This window comes from Haliaeetus albicilla, chromosome 11, assembly GCF_947461875.1.
Source record: "Haliaeetus albicilla chromosome 11, bHalAlb1.1, whole genome shotgun sequence".
In the NCBI taxonomy this organism is placed as follows: domain Eukaryota; kingdom Metazoa; phylum Chordata; class Aves; order Accipitriformes; family Accipitridae; genus Haliaeetus; species Haliaeetus albicilla.
The window spans coordinates 26,952,215-26,972,185 of NC_091493.1; the positions used below are offsets into that span (position 1 = coordinate 26,952,215).

A 19,971-nucleotide genomic window follows, 5' to 3' on the forward strand; every position below is an offset into this window, starting at 1 on the left:
GTGCTTGCGCCGATCCCTTGCCCCAAAGCGCTGCTGACCCCACGGCTACCAGCGGGTCAGTTCTTGCTGCGCTCTGCTCCCGTTACCCAAGGAAACCAAAATCTCACATCTTTGTGGAAAGATGGGCAACACAACATCATGCCCCAGCTCGTGGGAGTCTTTTTGGGCAGCTCTCCCACCTGCCGAGCCCCCAGGTCCTGCTTCAAGCTGGGGTGTGTGCCCGGGGAACCCCCCTGGCACCCCAGGAGTGAAGCCCCATGCTTAAACATGAGGGGTATATTTAGACGGCATCAATTTAAGTTTGCACATCAACCTTATAAATATGAAAGCCCAACTCGGCGAGATGTTTAACATACCTCATCAGCCCTTGGAAAATATGCGGGAATATTAATTAGCCAGATTTGGGTATTATCTCGTAATGAATAAATGAAGAGACTCGCTGCCTAAGATGAATCACTGGCGGCTCATTGCGTTTTGTGGGGTTTTTTTTAAGAGAAGTGTGTTTCTAAGGTAATTCACTCTTTTTAACCCAGGGCCTGTGGAGGGGCTCAGGGGATGCAGCCATGCTGGGGCCAGGCAGGGTGGGACACCTCAGGGTGCTCCTTACATGGAGGCACCCTAATGGCTGGTGTTTTACATCCCTTGATTTGGCCCCAGCTGGCTGCAGGGCCTCCGGGGACGGAGGGACGGGGACAGGGTTGGAGCCCTGCCCCGGGTGCAGCAGCCCTGGGCCCAGGATGGAGGCGGAAAGTGCAGCCTTACTTCTTCAAAAACTTATTTTTGGCTTCTTCCCCTCCCGCCCTCCATCCTGCCCTCCTGCTCTGCTCCCCCGGCTGCTTCGCTGCCTCCAGCAGGGCCAGGATGGGAACTTCCCGGTTGTTGTAGAAACCCAGATGAAGTACAAGCTTCAAATGAAAAAGCCAAACAAGAAAAGTCTTTGTGCACGCCTGGACAGCCGCTTTGCTGCACCAGCATGTGGCGACTTCGGGGCCGTTCTTCAGCGCACCCCACGCAGCCAGGGGGGCTACAGAGCCAGCAGGGAGGCTCCCTGCCAGCCCCGAAACTCTGCATTGAGCAGCGAGCAGAGGCTGAGAGTTCCCAGGGAAGAGGCTTTGAAGGTCTCCATCACCTGTGCGGTGCTCAGAGCATCACTGCACCCAGGGATGCAGCAGCCATTGGGGTTTTGCCATCCTTGCCAGCTCTGGCACCCTGGGCAGCATCTCCCCACCTGGCCTTAGAGCTGAGGCACCCCAAGGAGCATCACCACCTGGTTTGCAAGATTTTGGGGTAGCAGAGCAGTTTCCAGATGGAGGGAAGGGGCTCGGGGCCGAGCCTGGCCAGGGGTGGCTGGGGATGGGGAGGTCAGCGCGAGCCTCGGAGTCCAGGTTGGATGGCCGAGCTGATGGGCCAAGCAGCAGAGCCGTGGCCCGTGGGTGCAGGGACGGGGCGGCAGAGGAGACAGGTTTGGGTGGGCCAGCTGGCAGCCGCTGCCGCCCCGGGAATCATCGGCCGGACCCCGTCCCTCGGCTCCCCCCCGGCGCGTGGCGGCTGGCGGGGCCGGGGCGGCGCGTGGGTGCGGGGCGCTGCCGGCTGCCGGAGCTGCCATTGTTTGCCTTCAATCAAGATGTTTCAGGCAGAATCAAAAGCACCAACTGGGGAAATCATCATCACAAAAAATCTTGCGCCTGCAAAATAGGTCAAGTAAGACTCCAAAGAGAGAGAGTGTCTGATCTGCATTGCAAGGAAGAATAGCAACAGCTGTGATCTCCAGTATATATGGATGGGCTGGGGGGGGGATAAATATATATATCCATGCATATGTATAACCGCTTACAGCTGTTGGGCCGTATGTTCATTAGGGCCAACTGTTTTGGAGGCAGAGGGATCAGCGCTAATCGGGAAAGGGAGTTTATCATCACATTCAGAGGCAAAAGTGTCAGGAGCAACTGTGGCCCCCCCGCCCCGCAGCCCGCACCAGCTGTGCCGCGCTGAATGCACCCGATTCAGCGTCCCCGCCAGCCCCCACGGGGCTGCGAGAGCTGCAGCTTCTTCCCCGGCTCCAAAAGCGGCCGCAAGCCACGGCCACAGCCCCCTGCCTGGTCCCAGAACCAAGCGCTACCCCCGGGTGCAGAGAGCTTGCTGTGCCTCAGTTTCTCCATTCCCCCAGACCAGCTCTCCGTGCCCATGCCACCGTCCCGGCCCCCCACGGCGTGGCCCCCTCTGTTATCCCTGCCTGGCGCTGGCCTCACAGGTGACGGCTATAAAAATGAACTCAAAATAAATACAAATCCCCTTGTCTGACATCAGGGAGGGTGACGGAGCCGGGGCAGGACAGCTGGCTCAGCCACCCCAAGACACCGGGCTTTGCCTGGTCGGTCAGGATCCAGCTGTCGCAGGCTGGGGACCGCACAGTGTCCCCAGCCCACGGGCAATGGTCTCAGCATGGGGGGGGGGACCTGCTCTCCCCAGCAGTGTCCCCCTTGGCACCCCAAGCCCCTGCTGGCTTTCCTCTGCCAGCCAGAAAAGCATTAAAGCTTGCAGACTTCGGCACCCATCGGTAGCACAAAATAAAGGTTGCAAAGCCAAGCAGCAAGGACAACTTCTATTTAAAAATACCTCTCATCTGGATGATTTATTTGCAGGGCGTTCCTGCCAGCTCCTAATGCAGCTCAGTCTTGGGCCCTCACCTACCTGACAGCTTCCCTTCCTCGTAGGATTATTTATTCGGGGCCGTGTTTGGCTGCCCGGCCATGCTGCGCGTAGGGCTGCGGCTCAGAGCTGCGCGGTCATGGCACGTTCCAAGCAGAGGGGCTCCTTCAAACCCTTCCTCTTCCAACTGGGACTTTATTTATTTTTTTTTCCCCTTTTCCCGTTAAAAAAGATATAGATATTCATCTCGGTCAGCCAGCTAAATAGGAAATGTGGAGGGGGCACACCCCACCCTCCACCCCGTGCTGCTCCCAGCAAGCCTTTGACGGCGTCCCCCAGCACGGGCGCAGCCCGACTGCAGCTTTACAGGAGTTTTGCTTCCAATCAGCCCTGGGAAGGGAAATAAGTGAACAGATTGCAATAAAAAAATCCAACAAGCCCAAATTCAGCCAACTGAGCCCAAAGCTGCAATTTAGCCAGGAGCCAATCACAAAGCTGCGATGCAAGCTTGTTTGCACTTAAACAAAACAAAATAAAAGAAAATTTAAAAAGCTTCAGTGCAGCGCCTGGGTGGGTGCCCGGGTGGGTGGGCAACGTGGCTGGAGCACTGCCGCAGCCATCGGTCCGGCTGCCCCTTGCCGACACGTGCCCCGGCAGAGCACGGCAGGGCTGGAGGATGCTCACGCAGCGAGAAGGCGAAGGCTGACATCTCTGGCTCCGCGGCCCCAGACGATTTCTCTGCTCTGATAAAGGCAGTCAGCCAGGGGGTGCGAGGCCATAAACAACAGGGAAATACTGGTCAAAGAGGAACAAAAATCTCAGTGTTTATTTCTCCTTCAGGCTGTGGATTATTATTATTTTCTTTTTTTCCCCTCCCCACATCCAGTCCACTCGGTTCCCTGTCCTTTCGGGAGCACTAAATTCATCATGTGAATGTAAAGCGGGGCTTGTGTGGGGAAGGGAGCTGTGGTTCGCTCGAGCAGATGCATGCAAGGTCACACGCAGCCTCACCATAAATTATAGCATGTCCCACCGTAAACAGCAACAGGAGAGGGGAAGCGCGGCAGCTTCAGGGGCAGCGGGCCGCAGGGGCCGATACATAACATCGTGACAAGTCAAACAACTCTCAGGGTGTTCACTTGCCAGAGAAATATTTTTCACATCCAATCCATTAGGCAAACAAGATGAAAAACTATTTCCTACTTTGCTGAAAAAATACCAGGACTCGGTATAAAGCGTGCCTTAAAAAAAAGAGAAAAGAAATTAAGTGTGACCACCTATAATGTTTTTTTCCAGCGGCTCTGACAGCCTTCCAGGCATCCTGGCTGTGCAGGGAGGGAGCTGACACTTTAAAGAGCTCTTACAGTTTCTCGCTTTTTGGCCCATCCCAGTGGTGCAGGAACAGTAATGAGTCAAATTAGTTGGAAAGAAACAACCCCAGAATTCACTTCCCTCCCTTGAAACCCCCTCCAAACCCCGCTTCACTGAACCAAACCCAAATCATTCGTTGCTTTTCTTCTTCCCCTTCCCTTTTCCTGCCAGGTCAGTGGGGAATGTGTTTCATGACATGCATTTTTTTACCCTATTAAATGATTCTTGACACAAGAAGATCCTCCCAAAGTTTGCCTTTCTCGCTGGCTGGCTTTTCTGATAGTTTTGGACATGTGAAAATCCAAAGGGAAAAGGCTTCTTCCAACAGTTTTGACCACTTCTAGTACCGGCAACTGTCTCTGATGGGGAGACAGAGGGGAGCGGTGGAAGAGCAGCTTCACAGACTGACTCCTCAGGAAGACGCAGTCCTCAACTGACTGCTGGGAAAATGAGCCTGTCGAATAAAATGGATCACCCCAAACACGAGTTGTCTTTCTACTAAATTTTAATTTATTTCTTTTTTTTTGACAAAGACATCTAAATTATACACTGAGTAACAACGTGACCAGATATTGCAAATACCCCTTTTTGGTGAAATTCAAAAAGGGAACATAAAAGAAAGAGCTTGTGTGGACCCCGCCAGTCCAGGGAATGCAACAGCCACCACCTTTTGCCTTTGCAGAAGAGCCCTGTGGGGCAAGGGGGAGTTAGTGGGCTGGTCTCATCCCAGTATGCTTAATAAAAAAGTCTGGTGATCAGTTACATTTTCAACAGAGGAAAAAATTCATTAACATGCAAGAAGAGGTATTGGTAGGGGGAAAAATGGGAGGTTGCATGAGGCTTTGGCAGGCATTCTCTAAGGGCAAGAAGAGACATTCTCCATCAGAGCTGCAGTGGGGGGGACGTGGCTGCAGCTGGAGGACAAAAGTCCCCAGGCCCAGCGATTGTGGTCGGAGCAGGGGCTTGGACCCACGTTCTCTGATGTGCCCTTGGAGAATGTCACTTCTCCATCATCTCTTCACCCCCAGAGAACACAAAGGGGCAGGAGAGACATCTTTCATCTATCTCAAAGGTAAAACCAGATTTAATGATGTGAAAGTAAAGCGAGACAAACTCCCTACAGGAGGGGAATTAACCCCTGCGACAAACTTCTCGAGGCCTGGGGTGAATCTGTCTGTCACTCCGAGCCTTTAAATCAAGGCCAGGTGTCTTCCTACCAGAGGTGCTCTAATTCAACTGCAAGTCACCGCACCAACGGGGTGGCATTTAATGGGCTGTGTTATGCGGGAGGTCAGGAGAGAGGAACGTAACAGTCCCTTCTGGCTTTAAAAAATCTATGAATTGATGCGACGTGTGGCAGAGCTCCACCCATACCAATGAGACGGTTTGCTTCCCCTGAATCTCACTTAAAGGAGGGCAAAGCAGACAGAGTTGGAAGGACAAAGCCTTGCATATGCAATTGCCATAAACGAAACAGGAGCTGAATGGCTGGGAGAGGAGTAGGGGTTTCGTTGAATGGCAGCAGGTGGTTTTGGCTGGCCCCGGCCAGTTTTACGGGTGGTATTTAGCCAGGTGCTGTCAAGGGAGGAGAGCCCTGTAGAGGGTATAGCAGATGTAAATGCACTCACATAAGGAGCAGCAAGTGAACAGAACCTCAAATCCTCTTACATTTTCACCAGGTCCATGCACAGAGAGATGTTTACAATACAAAGAGCATTTACGGCCATGACTGCAGGGTAATTTACTTAAGTAATTTTAACCCTCCAACTCCATCTTCCCAGCACACCTCGCTCTATCATGGTCTTCCTCTCTTACTACCTGGCACAGGTAAACCAAATTAATCTACTGGATTACAGGTGAAGCTCTGGCTGGTACAGATGCACACAACCAATATGTGTAGCTACTCCCAAACATAACGAATGAGCCAGCAAACACTTCTGGATCCTGAGTTCAGTAAGGCAATTTTTCCTTCCAAACCAGAGCGATAGGGAAATTACTATATATTTACTTTACACAAATTTCCAAGTTTAACCAATGTGTGCCTAAAAAATCAAATTACCCTCCTGGATGCTTTTTGGATCCAAAAAGCTAACTGTGGCACAGGTGGGGTGTCACAGGGTAAGTTTGCCACTGGTAAAAAAGTAGGGAGCAAGGAAGCACCAAGTCAACTCCCTTGCAAGTGAGAAGGATCAATGCCCAAGCCCTCAAGGACACTTTGCTCTGTCCTGTCTGGGCCAGGGGAGGGGTATCCAAGCATTTCGCTCTGCATCTGGCATGCAGTGCAGGCACATCCAAAGCTCCGGAGTATCTGTCACAAAGCTCTGCCACTCAGCCAGCACAAAGCATGCCTACAAGAAAGGGCTGCAATTCTTTACACTGCTTGCATCAGGCAAATGCATTAATTGCAAGGAAAAGGTGATGCTAGGATGCATTTCTCCTCCTTGGGCTGGCCCAGGTGCTCAGATTCCTACCGTTCCTGGTAAGCTGTTGCAGCTGGGGAGTCACTGAACCAGCTATGTTTAAATGAACATCTCTCCTCATCTTATGACTCCTTACTCAATCCATGCAAAGCTGGAGCTGTGTCACTTTGTGTCATTAGCAATTGCTTAACAGCTCACTTGAGCCTGCTCTTCCCCCCCAGTCGTCTGGTTTTTAAAGCAAGGCTGTGCTACTCCGGCATGCATGTCCTGCTGCGGTGCTGGAGACAGATGCACTCGCAGGGTGCTGACTCACGGAGGCAGGCAGATTAAAGTTGGATTGCTAAAGCAGTTGCTGTCCCAGCTGTCCCTCTGCCCCCAGCCACAGCAAAGACAGCTGAACTACAGGCAGATCAACCCCTGAACCGCTACTGTACATCCTGATGTATGGGGGGACCCGGAATCAGCCCCAGATGATTTTAATCTGCCGGGCTGCAACACGTAGGCGGCCAAGGGCTGCTTCACGTACAGTGCAGATGTTTCTGCTGTGAGGTGGAGATGTTCAGGGGAAGGGAGGAGCGAAGAGCTGGGAGCTCCAGGGGTGTCAGCCGTCTGCCTGGGTCCATGAGTCAACTCGCTGACGCGTGGTAAAGCCACATGCTTTAGTACATGCAGCTTTCCCCATACTGCCCGCCGGTCCGTCTCCAAGAGGTGGAAGGGGTAATGCAGTCCCTAGTCATTCTCTGGCCTTTCGCAGGCAGGCAGCAAACAAAGCTGGCAAGCAGGGCAGTGGGATTATTTTACCATCTGTGCATTACAAACTGGCCCAGGAGTCACCAAGCTCGCTTCATGCAGGACATGGCTGTTTTGGCGTGCTAATGACTCCTGCTCACTGTCAGCTGGGGCTAGATTTGAATCAGGGATGAGGAGGTGGAAAACACAATTCTCTTCCCTATTTCAGCAACTGCATTCTTTTAGAGGAAAGCCAGTTCGGGGAAGAATGAATCCTCGTTCTAAAGAGTGCTTCCCATCTGCCGATCATCAGGCTCCTACTCTCCACCAGGGCAATCCACAGACGGCACTGGGCTGGGGGACCTCAGGCCCTGGGAAGCCAGCCTGCCATAGGGCAGTCCCCCAAGTCCCTCGAAGGGCTAGGCAAGGCCTGCTGAGGAAGGGGGTTAGGGGAATATATTTTGCACATTTCAAAAAGGAAACCTGGGACCTGGTATCTCATTCTAGAAAGTAATCATGGACTTAATTGCATTTTGCTGCAGAGTTGCCTTAACATCAAGGGAAAATCAACAGGGATTGTTCAACATCAAGACTAATCTCACATATGGAACTTACTGAACGTAGGAAGAACGTTTTTGCTGGCTCAAGGTGAAATGCTGGGCTAAATTCTCCTTCAGCTGCGAGAAAAGCCCTAGGCATGCTCATGCTGCATTATTCCAACTGTAAAGAGCTTCAATTATACACATATAACCCTTCTTTCCCTTCTACAGCGGTGTCGCAATGCAACAGTGCCTCGTTATGATCAAACTCCTCTTTTATGGCTATAGGAATATGTGGAAGTCTTCTACCCTCATTACACAAATGACTCCTTAGCAGCTTTATTTTAAGAAACTACCCACAATTGGTAACACAACCGCATTTTATCTGTCACTGAGGGGAAGCTGTGACTGACACCTGAGCATGTCCTCAGCAACCACAAACCCGCACATATAGGGCAGGTCCTATGCATCTAAGCAACTACAGTAACTCACCACTCCCTCTGCTCCACACTGAATCACAGTCTTCCTTCTGCTTACAAACTTGCTTGCTAATCAGACATTTAATACTATATATGCATAGGGAGGAAATATATAATTCTTTTATTGGGATAAAAAACGATACTAAAGAGCGGGTCAAGTTCCAAATCCAGCAGTAGGTTTTAACCGATGTTGTTCCCTTTTTTCTCTCTTTTTTTTTTTTCTTTTAACAGCTGTAGCTGTGCACAGATGGAAAAACATTTGGTCAGAAAGCAGCAAATTAGTGTTTTCAGGCTAGAATTCTGCTCCCACCGCTCCTCCATTTCCATGCAGCTCAGAACGCTTTATTTCTTCTTAGCATTGACATTTTTGCACACCCAATTCATGCCGTCCTTCAGACAGAGAAAGGTAATGTTAGTCAAGCAAAGGGAAAAGGAATCCCCCAATCCCACCCGACCGCCATTCTGCAAGCACTGTGTTCTGCCTCCTCATCTACACCCCACCTGCCCTCTGTGCCCAAAACTGCTGTGGGTTAAAAAAATAAGTGCTTCCTTGCTCAGTAGATGTTGTCACACAGAGGTTAATAAATCTTTCATCTGACCATAAAAAGTATCATTGTCTCATCATGTCGCTATGTGTAGGTCCTTTGAGGAAGGATCACTTTGCAGTCAAGGTACGTCAGTGGCAGATGAAGGCTCATTTCCAGGTTCAGCTACAGATGATTTGTGTAACCTCGGGCAAGTCATCTTATCTTTGAGACCATGGATTTTAGGTGGCTGTTTGTTATACAGTCAGCTCCCTGTTAAGAATACAGCTCTAATTCTCTGCTCAGCTGCAAGCCTTGAACTCCAGATCCATGTAAGCCACTGCAATAACTGGACCTGGACCCTGCTCCCTTTTCCTCAGGGCCCCCACAGAAAATGGGCCCTCAGGGGTCCCACAGGAGTTCAGTGAGAATAGATGTGGTCACGTTTTAAGAGGCTGATAATACTCTTCAAAGTATTTCCATAAAAATATGTGCACAACATCTCTGACCACTGCAAGCAGGATGGTAACACTTGTGCTGTGAATACCCAAATCATGAGTTTATTGCTGAGATCCCAGAATGGGATATGCTATTGAAGGGCAAAGCGACATTTTACCTGCTCCTCTCACTTATCTGTTGTGAGACGCATGCAACAGAATGCAAGATGCACAATCTCCTCATATTTGTATCCCATCAAATCAATTACCTTTACCCTGCCTACGAGGTACTTCTGCCAACAGGGAGGGTCAGGGCAGAAAGAAGGCAGGTAAGGTTTTGGGGATGAGAGGAGAGTGGCACATCTTTGTGCTTGAAAATCGAGCAAATGTCACCTTGGGAGTTCTGGAGGGGGGATTTCACTGTATTAGGTTCAATGGTCATTTTTGGATCATTAAAACAATAGTTAGACCCTAAGAAACACCAGAGCGTTTGGGCCAGCATCGCTGCTAGCCCCATGGTAGCAGTGTCGCTGGCTTCCTATGCCCTTGTCCCCAAACTGCCAGAAGGCTGCCAAGGACCTCAGCGCCCCAAGGACAGATGTCCAAAAGCACAGCACAGCAGGCCCTTGAGGTGAGCTGAGACCCACTGCCATGCCTCCATGTTGTCCCTCAGCCACAAAGGTGGTGGCCATGTTGGAGGGGGAGTTAAAGAGTTAAGAGAGAAGAGAGGGAGTCCTCAGGGCTTAATCAGAGGCAGAGAGGTTCTCACTTGAAAATACCAATTCACCTTGATAGCTGCGCTATGTGACACTTCTTATCTGAAGGGGAGCAGCAACTTCTGAAATCAGCCCTTGTTGCTGCATTAAATAAAGAATAAAAGCAAGCCCAGCTTGTCCTGGGGTGCACATAAGGCCCTACACTAATAACACTTCTAACTCTAACCTTGGGAGGGTTGATGTCTCCAGTTTCATTTATTTATCTCCACAGCAGAGATCAGTGTAAAACAAATTGTCTGAAATCCTCAGAGCAAATGGGAAAAGACGAGAGATAGATTCATTTTAAGGCCCAGTAGCTTTGTGTCTTCCCCTTTCAATAACACTGATAACCTAGGTGTAAAACATGTAATGCCTTAAGCAATCAATAGCGTGGTTTAAAGCTTATCACTTTAGAGAGAGAGGGAGCAAGCGATTCCCAGCATGAGGAATGCCAGGGCTTAACAATGGGGCTAGGAGGAGAGGTGTCAAGCCTTTGGCTTGATTGTGTGCTTTAGAAATCTGCATGATTGCCTGCAAAGAGTAAAAATAAATAAATAACTAAAAATGCTCCCACAATGATTTCAGCTTCCCCTGCCTCGGAAGCAATAATCACATTTGCACACATCATGGCATACAAGGCAAGCAGAGCTCCTCATTCATTTTGAATGTAGGTTTATTTGCTGAACCAGAACAGCTGAGACAGCTTAAAGTAATAAATATCAGCTGACACCCTCTGCTATTCAGCACAGTAATCCCAGAAACAATACATCACTGCAAAACAACAAACACACATCCTATCTTCTACCTAATCTGACCACAACCTGAATTCACAGTGATTAAAACTCTGCCTGCTGCCATTCAGGAGCTCAGGAAGGGGAAAGACAGACCGTTTCAGCACCAGTGCGGCGAGGGTCATAAAGCAAGAGTTTATGATGGGATTTACCATGGCTGGGAGCCTGGCTGCATCAAGCATATAACGAGGGCAAAAGAATGACATAGCAAAATGCAAGAGAAAAGGTGAACTCCAAACAGGCTTGAAATACGTAAGTAGGTCACCAAACTTTTAAAGCTGGAATAGATTTAAAAAACTCTTTTCTGGCACGAGTTAATAGACAGGAAAAATCATATTTAATTGTAAATATCTCCCTGCCTGACTCTGATAAAGGGAAAATGAACATGCTCAGCTCTACGTGTGTTGTATCAAAGAGGTATGTGTGAGACACTTTCCTCATCTTCAGCCACACTGCAGCTACAGCTGTAGCTTCTGGTGCAACTTTGTTGCGGGGGGGGGTGTGTGTGTGTGTGTGTGTGTTCTGCAGTGGCCCCAAATGCTCTGGAGAATAGCAAATGCAAGGGAAAGCAAAAGAAACTAAAGGTACGTTTGCGGTTTTTCTAACTAAGGTTTGAAGCAGAATGAGGGTTGGTAAGAGAGAGAAATCCTGGGAAGCTGCTACAAACACAAAGAGCTGCTATGGGGAAGGCGCACAGGAAGGAGGAAACAGTGCTTGAAAGAGTCAAGTCCACAAGGAGTCAACTGTTGTCATCCTTTGTCCCTACACACTCTGTCCCTATATCTGCATGCTTAAAAGATGGCTCTGTGCAGAAAGTACAATCCCTACAGTAACATTTAGATCCTGATAGATGTCCTTGTGCTGCTTTATTGAGACACAGAGACATTGGCAGGTACTCTGAGGATGGAGACGGATACAATATTAGTATTCCAGCCTCAAGTCAACCCTGGGAAAACTTAGCAGGGAAAGATTTCAGATCTTTCAGCTTTGCCTCTCTTAGCTCCTTAAGAAGCAGCTAGCAAACTTTACCAAAGCAAAGAGAGAGAACTCCAGGGAAGAGGATAATGCTCCTTGCAGAGAAATGCTGCTTGGCACAACCCCGCCTTGCTGCAGTCACATCTGCTATTGTGCCAAGGGAGTTGTACTCTAACGCCCTTTGGGAAAGGACTGGTAGAGCCTTCCCCAGGAGAAATAAAAAGTCCTGCTTGAGATTAGCCCACTGCTTGCTTATTCTCTGCATTATCAGCTTTGTGGTTATGGGAGTGAAGTAATCTGACTTCAAACACAGCGAACAAGTCCTTTCCACCCCATAAAAAGCCTCCCGATTTCTGCTCCCCTGCAAGCCAGGGATCAGGCAAGACCACAAACTTGTGACCCCTAATGTGACCTTAAGGACAGCAAAGCTTAATCCTTTCATGTAATCCTCTGTCTGCCATAACAAATTGGGTCAGGCAAGTGCAAAATTCTCCATCTCTAACGTTTTTGGTATGCGTTATTTTAACTGTCACTTTCTTCTCCCTCTGCACAGCTAGGACTGTGCCTTCATTATCTGTCATTTCTTTGCACCTCCAGTCATACAGGCTGGCTTTTACAGGCTCCCGCAAGTACATTATCCATTGTTTTTTGCCTGGGTGCAAGCTTTTATTTTGTCCTCTGAGACCTTGTATCCCTGATGCAGCTGTAGACTCCCTCCTTACCCTGCTTAAAAATCACAAGACTTTGCCTTGCAATCTGTAAACATGGTTGCTTTTCCTCAACAAGCACCGGTTCTGCCTGCCCCAGGAGAGCTGCAGTCATCGAAATTGGTTTTAAATTACATTTACAAGTAGCCCCAGAACCTTGTTAAGATGTGGAAGATCCCCATCTAGCCTGCCCTGGCTAAGACATCTTTAAGACAAAACCTAGCTCTGGGGATACAACATTGCCAGGGGGTCCTGTTCTGAATCTTGCCCTTACGAAAGTGCTGAATCGCAGCATCAGCGTAACTTAGGTCTTGGGGCTTCGTTCGCAACTGGGTTGAAACAGCCAGGGAGGAGAAGGCAGCTCAGCTCTTCCCACAGTCCTTTGGGCCAGACCAGCTCTGGCATAAATTAGAGAAGTTTAGTGGCTACTCTCAGTTGCACTGGCTTTTAATGGTCTCCAGGGGGCCATAATGCTTGGGAGACTCCGGACACAAATACTCTGCAGCATCGTTCTGGAGGATGATTCCTCAGGGCAGGCTGAGCTCGTGCTGCCTTGATTGGAGGCTCTTGCTTCAGACAAGTAAGAAGCTGCAGAGCACGGACCAGTCCGAAGCCTTGAGTCATGTTTAATACACACCCTGCCCCTTAACAGCACCTCCAGCAAGAGGGCAGGCTGCAAAGCAGAGGAGTCCTGCCTGCTTTCACCCCACCCCAGCTGGCCAGGGTGGAATGTACATAGCTTTTGTGCACCAAGGACTCAAGTGGAGATCTGGTCACAAAACACAACCCCAAGAGAGCCTATGTGGCACCAGAGAGCCACTGTGAGGCAACAGTTCCCTTATGTTTCTCTGCTGATACTGGCAATCACCTCCCTCGGTTACTGTACCCTGTGCAAGGGTCTTCATGTAAGCTGGTGCAGGACTTTGCTCCAGAGGCAGAGCCCAAATGGCTGGGGCCTGGAGAAAAGGCTTTCCTGCTTTCCTAACTAGGGCTGAAGGATAAAATCATACCCAAGCAGACATTTTGCTTGAAAAAGCCTCTAAGCATGAGAGATGCTGCTCCTCCCGCAATGGCAGCATGAAGTCTGATTAATAAGCCAAGTGCTGCCCATGGTTACAGTCAGGAGGTAATGAAGTCTTCAGCTGGCATAAGAGGGGCTACCAGCTGGTGTCCAGAGGACACTACATGGGGTTTCCAGTTAACCCAGTCACCTCTCTTCTGAGCCTGCCCAGGACATTGCTAGGCCCCTTTTCCGGAGTCCCCAACGGTTAATTTTAAAAGAGAAGATGACAATATGGATTTCCTCCTTAATTAACAGTTTTATTAAATAACCCATTTCAAATAATAGTTAAATTCTCTAAATTTATATCATTCTATTAACCATAATCTAATCTCATTAACCTTGAAATCCCCAGTCTTAACTACCCAATTCTATACACCATGGTGCTAGCAGCTAAACTAATTAAATGACCTTCAAACTATTTCTCCTTCCTGCATTGGCATTATTTATCTTTGCTCATTGCTCTTCCTTCAAGCTATCACAAAAATCATCCTCTATGAACTCTGTTCCTGCATGTACTCAGTACTAGATACGCCACTACACTTCCTTGCAAAATCCATCAGCAATGTCCTCAGTTTCACTCTAGCTAATATATTCCATCAGCAGCAACGGTTAGCGTGCTCACTCCTTGGCTTTCATTCTGAATACCTGATGCTTCCACGTCTTCATTTATTTTGCTGTCATTCATTGTCATTACTCAAAGAAGTCCTTAAAGCAGTGACCTCAGATTTAACTACACAGAGAGCTCCCATTCTGAGCCACTGGTAGAGATATTGTGCACCATGATCCTCAAAAACATTTTTCTTAATCTCATTCTTTAAACAAGTTCCTCTGACTCCCCTAAATTTTGAGCATGTTGACCTCTCCTTAAGCATCCCAGGACTGAAGACACCGTTTCTTCCTGGGCTGATCCAGGTTTAGTTTAAAAGCCATCTACCAAACCATTTTGTTCAATTAATTTCCAAGGAAATGGAGAGCTTGGCATTCTTGCTGTCCCATTTGACAGGGCTGGAGTTATGGCAGAAGAGAAATGGAGGGGCTCTTTTTCTATAAGCTGTAGAGAGTTTGTGACTTCCCTGACCTTTACGCAATAATCATTTATGGAATAAGCTGCAGTATTTAGGGCAATGAGACTGCGGACAACAAAGCGGGATGTTATCTGGCCTGCATCTAAATTAATTTGTCTAGATAAGCATGATGAACAAAATATATAGGCCTGCAAATACTTTTATTTAGCTCTTGTCTTCTGTTTTCTGGAAGTGAATGCAGAAGCAGATTTCATTTCTCTGGTAGAAGGTATTGGGCTGTGTATTTTACTCCATTGATGCACTGTACTTGAAGAAGAAGGCACAGTAAGAAGGCACTATCAATGAAGAAGTGTGCAGCCCACTCCAGAGACCCCACAGATCAGCTTGAGAAGGCATTCTTCAAAGCTTACGAACAGGAAGTGCCACTTTCTATCGTTTAGTTCTTCCACATCCAACACGCATCCCTGAATTTCATCTGCCACTTTACTGCCCCTTCACAGCTGGAGAGCTCACTTGGACTTCTAGAAACTGGAGGAGAGCCTAGAGGAGGGAAGAAGGTGACCTATGCCTGCCTGCAACCCTGTGAACTGCAGCCTCACTTTCTTGAACACATTTCTTTGGACTTGAACATACACTGCCATTGTGGAATGCATTTCCCTCTACCGCCACCACTTCAAAATAGAATTGAAGCCTTTCACAAGATTGGCTGCAACATAGCTGAATTTGTATCTATCTTAGCTAACTAAAGGCAGGCCCTTTAGAGGACACTATCTACTCTGTTTAGGTCTAAACATCAGGTTAAGAATTTTAAATCAGAAGAACTGCCATACTGACTCAGACCAATGGTCCCTCCAGGCCAGCATCCCCTTTCGGGATGCCAAGGGAAAGAACATGTATGAACAGGATCTCCCTTGCTCTGTTCTTCCCTCCCAGTCCATGGCCCAAGCTGTTCCTCATTCAAAAGCTGCCTCCAGATTTTAGTGGTCAGTGATTGTCTGCAGATCTCTTCTTTAGAAATTCACTTAGTATTTTTCTGAACCAACTGATACGTTTGGTCTCCACAACTCCTGTGCCAATGAGATCCACAATTTAATTGCTTGCAATTTGCAAAGAAGCACTTATTTTTATTTCTTTTAAGCTGTTTTCTGATTCTTTAATTAGGAACGCCCTTCCTCTAGCAACATGAAAAATAGCATATAGTCTATCTGACATTTTTATACCTTATTTTATAAATCCTGAAGGCATTCCCACTCTCTGTCCTCTCTCTTCCAAGCTGCAAGTCCTAATTTATTTATTATCCCTGTGTACAGATGCCACTCTGTGCTACTGATCATTCTTGACAGAGGATTCTCAAATCTTTCCTAATTCTGAGCAGATATATGGACAGTATTTTTTCTGATGAGGGTAGTTAAGTGCTAGAAGAGGTTACCTAGAGATGCTGTGGAATCTCCATGCCTGGAGATATTTATAACGTGGTTGGACAAGGCCCTCAGCAACCTCCTTTAGACTCGCAGTTATCCCTGCTTTAAACATGAGGTTGGTCTAAAAATCTCCTGAAGACCCTTCAAACTAATTTTTTGTTGGACTTTATGATTCTACTACTACAATCTTTTCAGATGGGGCAGAGGCAGAAATGAATGTTATGTTCAAGGTATGGGCCTACCATGCCTTTATTCTGCTACAAAAGAAATGTTTTCTGGGATGCTTCTTGTTTGCTTTCTGATAATTCTCTAGCATTTGATTTTCCTCTCTGGCCTTTGATGAGCACTAAGCTACTGTTCCCAATGATCTGCTTCTGAGTAACGGGAGCTAATTTTGAGTCCATCGTCGTATGTGTATAGTTAGGATTGTTGTTCCTCATGTGCATTATTTTGCACTTGTCAACATTGAATTTCATCTGCCATTTTACTGCCCACTCAGTATCGTGGGCTTCTTCTGCAACTCTTCATACTCAGCTTGAGATCTGACTATCCTGAACAGCTCTGTAGCATCTGCAAATAAGGTTTTACTGAAATGGCAATGAAGATAAATGTCTTCACCATTTTGTTTCTTTAAATATCAGTGAAAGGAGTACTCCTGACTGCTCAGATTGCGAGCACTGCAAATATTTCATTAATTCAGGAAAGCCTAAGAGTGAAATAAACAAACTTAGGTCCCATTTACATTACAAAGAGCTACTATACTGCAGAAACTGGCTACAGCACAGGAGCCTAAGACACAGCTATTACAGTTTGGCACAGGAACACAGCTGAACCCCCTCGGTGGGTTTTTGCTGCCCCACATGCTGCCATTAGAAGTGGTCCTTGCCCCCTGCACAACTCTTCTGTTTCTCTGGGTCAGAAAAATTGATCAGTTTCTCTTTGGCACCTGGGTTGAGCAAAACGCCGAATTACATTAGTAGCGAAGATAAATCAGATTTCTGAAGTGCACACTTGTAACAGTCAGAGGGGTTAATAGTAAAAGATGATTGGTTTTGTGAAAATTATTAACCTGACAGCAGTCTCTTTAAAATAAATCAGTCTTCATTTGGCTCAGCTAAGGGGTCCTGGGTGGGGAGGCAATCACTCTCCCCTTTCCGGGGCATGGAGAGATCCCAAGGGCCCACAGCTCCCCCTTCCCTTTGCCTAGGCGACAAGACACGCAACCCCTGTGTTCTGCACTGCAAGGGTTTGGCTGCGCTGACCCTCCTTCGTGAGGCAGCCGGTCCAGCCCCACCCTGCAGATCAACAGACAACAATCTCTTACAGATGGCCTCCTGGCACAGCAAGCCTTCTCCAGAGCCTCACCTGTACTCCCTCTCCTGAAAGAGCTGAACAAGACTGGATCTGCCAGACTCTGTCCCGGATTGTGTGTAGGTTCAGTCCCTCGGCAATCTCTGAAGCAGGGGCAGCCGTCAGCAAATCCTGCTTGTTAGCGAATATGAGCACAGGGACTCCACTAAGCTTTTCTTCATCCAAAAGCTCAGCCAGCTCCTATATCATTTACAAGGGAGTGGGGTGGGGGGAAATGGAGAGACAGAAGGGAAGAAAACCTTCAACCACCAGTGGTTGTCTCTAATTAGAAATATATTTAGGGCAAATGCTAGAAGAGTGTGTTCCAGTGAAACCTAGATCTTATTATAAGAGAGCAAAAATGTATACAATCATCTCTGCCCAAGGTTCAAAAGCTATTTCTTCCAATTACAGGTTACAAAAATCTTCATCTTGGTCTGAAATTAGCAGTTGCCTTAGAGGCTACAACTCTGTGTTTTACCAGTCCCTGCTCCCAGGAGACCAAAATTGATGAAACAGCAAAAAAACATGTAAATTGGCAGTATGAGGAATCTGTCTTAAGTTATTGCCTGACTGGCATTTGTACCTGAGCAGCCGTTAACACCAGCCCTGATATCTTTGCTAATAATGAGTTTCAGGGTTTTGTTCCAAGTTTTATACACTGCAATTTGAGCAGAAGAGGACTATTTTTTTCCCCAGAAATGGAAATCTCCCTCCCACAAGAAAGTGCCGATGCTTTTGAAGGCATTGGCTAGCTGAAGACAAGCTAGATCAGCTTTACTAGCTGGATTTTGGCTCCATGTGCACAGCATACATTGGGTGGCATCTTGAGAAATGGGTTTGTTCCTTCAAAACTGGGTGACTCAAAGAGATTCTTTTAATAGGTCAAATCTGAATCTGCAGTGGATCAACGATGGCTGAAACACTTCATGTCTAGGGTTGTGCAATGGCCTTGTGTGAAACAAGTACACAGTCTCAAGTCACTTCCCTATGTGAACATATGACAAACCCAGCAGAACTTGAACCTGTAGGGACTGCTGGCATTGCAGATAGATGAGTACATGAGATTTATGTGGGCTCCTTATTTAGCTGTAAAGGTCTTCTGCTCTCAGATATCGCCCTAACATCTTTCATCCACTGGCTAGAAACTTTTGGATTAAATGAGTGCAGTCGGGGAGATGCTAAACTGCAGTGGAAATCTGACTCCATCCCCCCAAAAGCAATGTTTGGTTTGGAAACCAGGATGAGAGAATGGAGTTATAAACAGAGTTGGCTGGGAATTTTTCAGCAAAATAGGTCTTTCATCTGACACGGCTGATTTATTGAAACCAAAAGTGTTTGCGGAAATATGAGGGGTCCAGGCTGACTCCGCCTGACTCAGGCAAGTGCTCTAAGCTTCTGCTTCCTCTCCCTGTCTTTTGCCCAATGAATATTTAATTACTGATATAAAATGAAATAGCTCCAACAGGGGAAAGATTCCCCCCACGCCTAGAACAATCAACAGTTCAGCTGTTAGGGTGTGTCCATGATACTTGAGAGGGAAAAGATAAAGTGCCTCCTTCAAATCAGGCATAACAGAGGGCTTTCAACTAAATCTCCCATTTCTGGGAGGTAAATCTGTTGCTGTCTATTTTAGGACACTGTCACTTTCTGAATTTTACAAAAGAAAGTTCAAAAGTCCTATTTTTGTTCCATCCTAAAACACAAAATGTTACAAAACATCAAAACTTTGCAAAACGGAAATCTTATTTTCTGGCCAGTCCTACTTACAAAGTTCTTAGGTTTTTTTCAATTACATCCAAAAGACAATCAAGTCAATATGATTTCCATTTCAACTTTGTAAATAAGAAAATAGGATTCCTCAGGGTCTTGGTTTGGCAAGGTTTAAAGGACTTACAGAAGTTTTTGCTTTCAGTATTAGGCTCCATTTGCTATTATTGTATAACTTTAATGAAAACCGTTCTATTTAAACAGAATTAGGCTACCTATTTTCCTTGTTTCACATCTACCAAAATAATCTGCATTGATGTTGAAAGGCAAGTCTCTTGAAATGCAAATTTCCCTCATAAACAACAAAATCATATTCCTAACTTTTGTGAGAAAGGGGCACTCAGATGCACTGAGTTACTTCAAAGGAAGCTGGGCGTAAGTAACTTACCTGACCCGTTTCTTCAAACCTCTTCCTATCTGCACTGTCAATGACATAGATCTGAAAAAGAAATGAGAGAAAAAGTTACTATTCCCAGAAGACACTCTTCCACAGTATCACACGCTTAAGTGAGCTGAGCCTAATAATTATGCTTTTGGGCACAAAGATCCCCAGTATTATTTATAGCAAATGTTGACAAAACTTCATGACGTTCTGAAGGGAGAGGAACGACCTCTTCTAAAGCTGGGGGGGTGGGCAGCCACGTTGGTAGGATCAGAAGGGAGCTGGGGGCAGTACTGGGGATGCTCTCACCATCTCCAAAGCATCTGTTATCTGAAGAGGAGACTGGTATCTTTTCAAATGACTGGCTTACAAGCTGAAGCTGAGCACAGGAGGGCAAAACCTGGGGAGTCAGACATGGTCTTTCACCCTAGCAAACAGTGTACAAGCACTGCACTGGTGTGACTATGCCATGCTGCCCTCTAGCAGGATGCATCACCTCCTCAATAAGCCACCAAGACACACAATGGCACTCAGGGGACAGATGAATATATTGGGGACATTGAGTTTCTCTCCATCAGGCGGTT

The 19,971-nt window shown here is 47.3% G+C and overlaps 1 protein-coding gene across 1 annotated transcript in view; it reads right to left on the bottom strand.

Annotated features, from left to right (window-relative positions):
• Nucleotides 1–4,507: 4,507 nt before the first annotated feature.
• The window catches only part of ARL3 (ARF like GTPase 3), a 30,915-nt gene continuing 15,451 nt past the window's right edge, over nt 4,508–19,971 (bottom strand). Inside the window, exons 4-6 of the mRNA XM_069796876.1 lie at nt 19,394–19,444; nt 17,251–17,436; nt 4,508–8,577 (exon numbers count right to left, since the gene is read on the bottom strand). Of these exons, the coding sequence (XP_069652977.1) occupies nt 8,530–8,577; nt 17,251–17,436; nt 19,394–19,444 (285 nt within the window). The 3' untranslated portion in view covers nt 4,508–8,529. The remainder of the gene's footprint in view (nt 8,578–17,250; nt 17,437–19,393; nt 19,445–19,971) is intronic.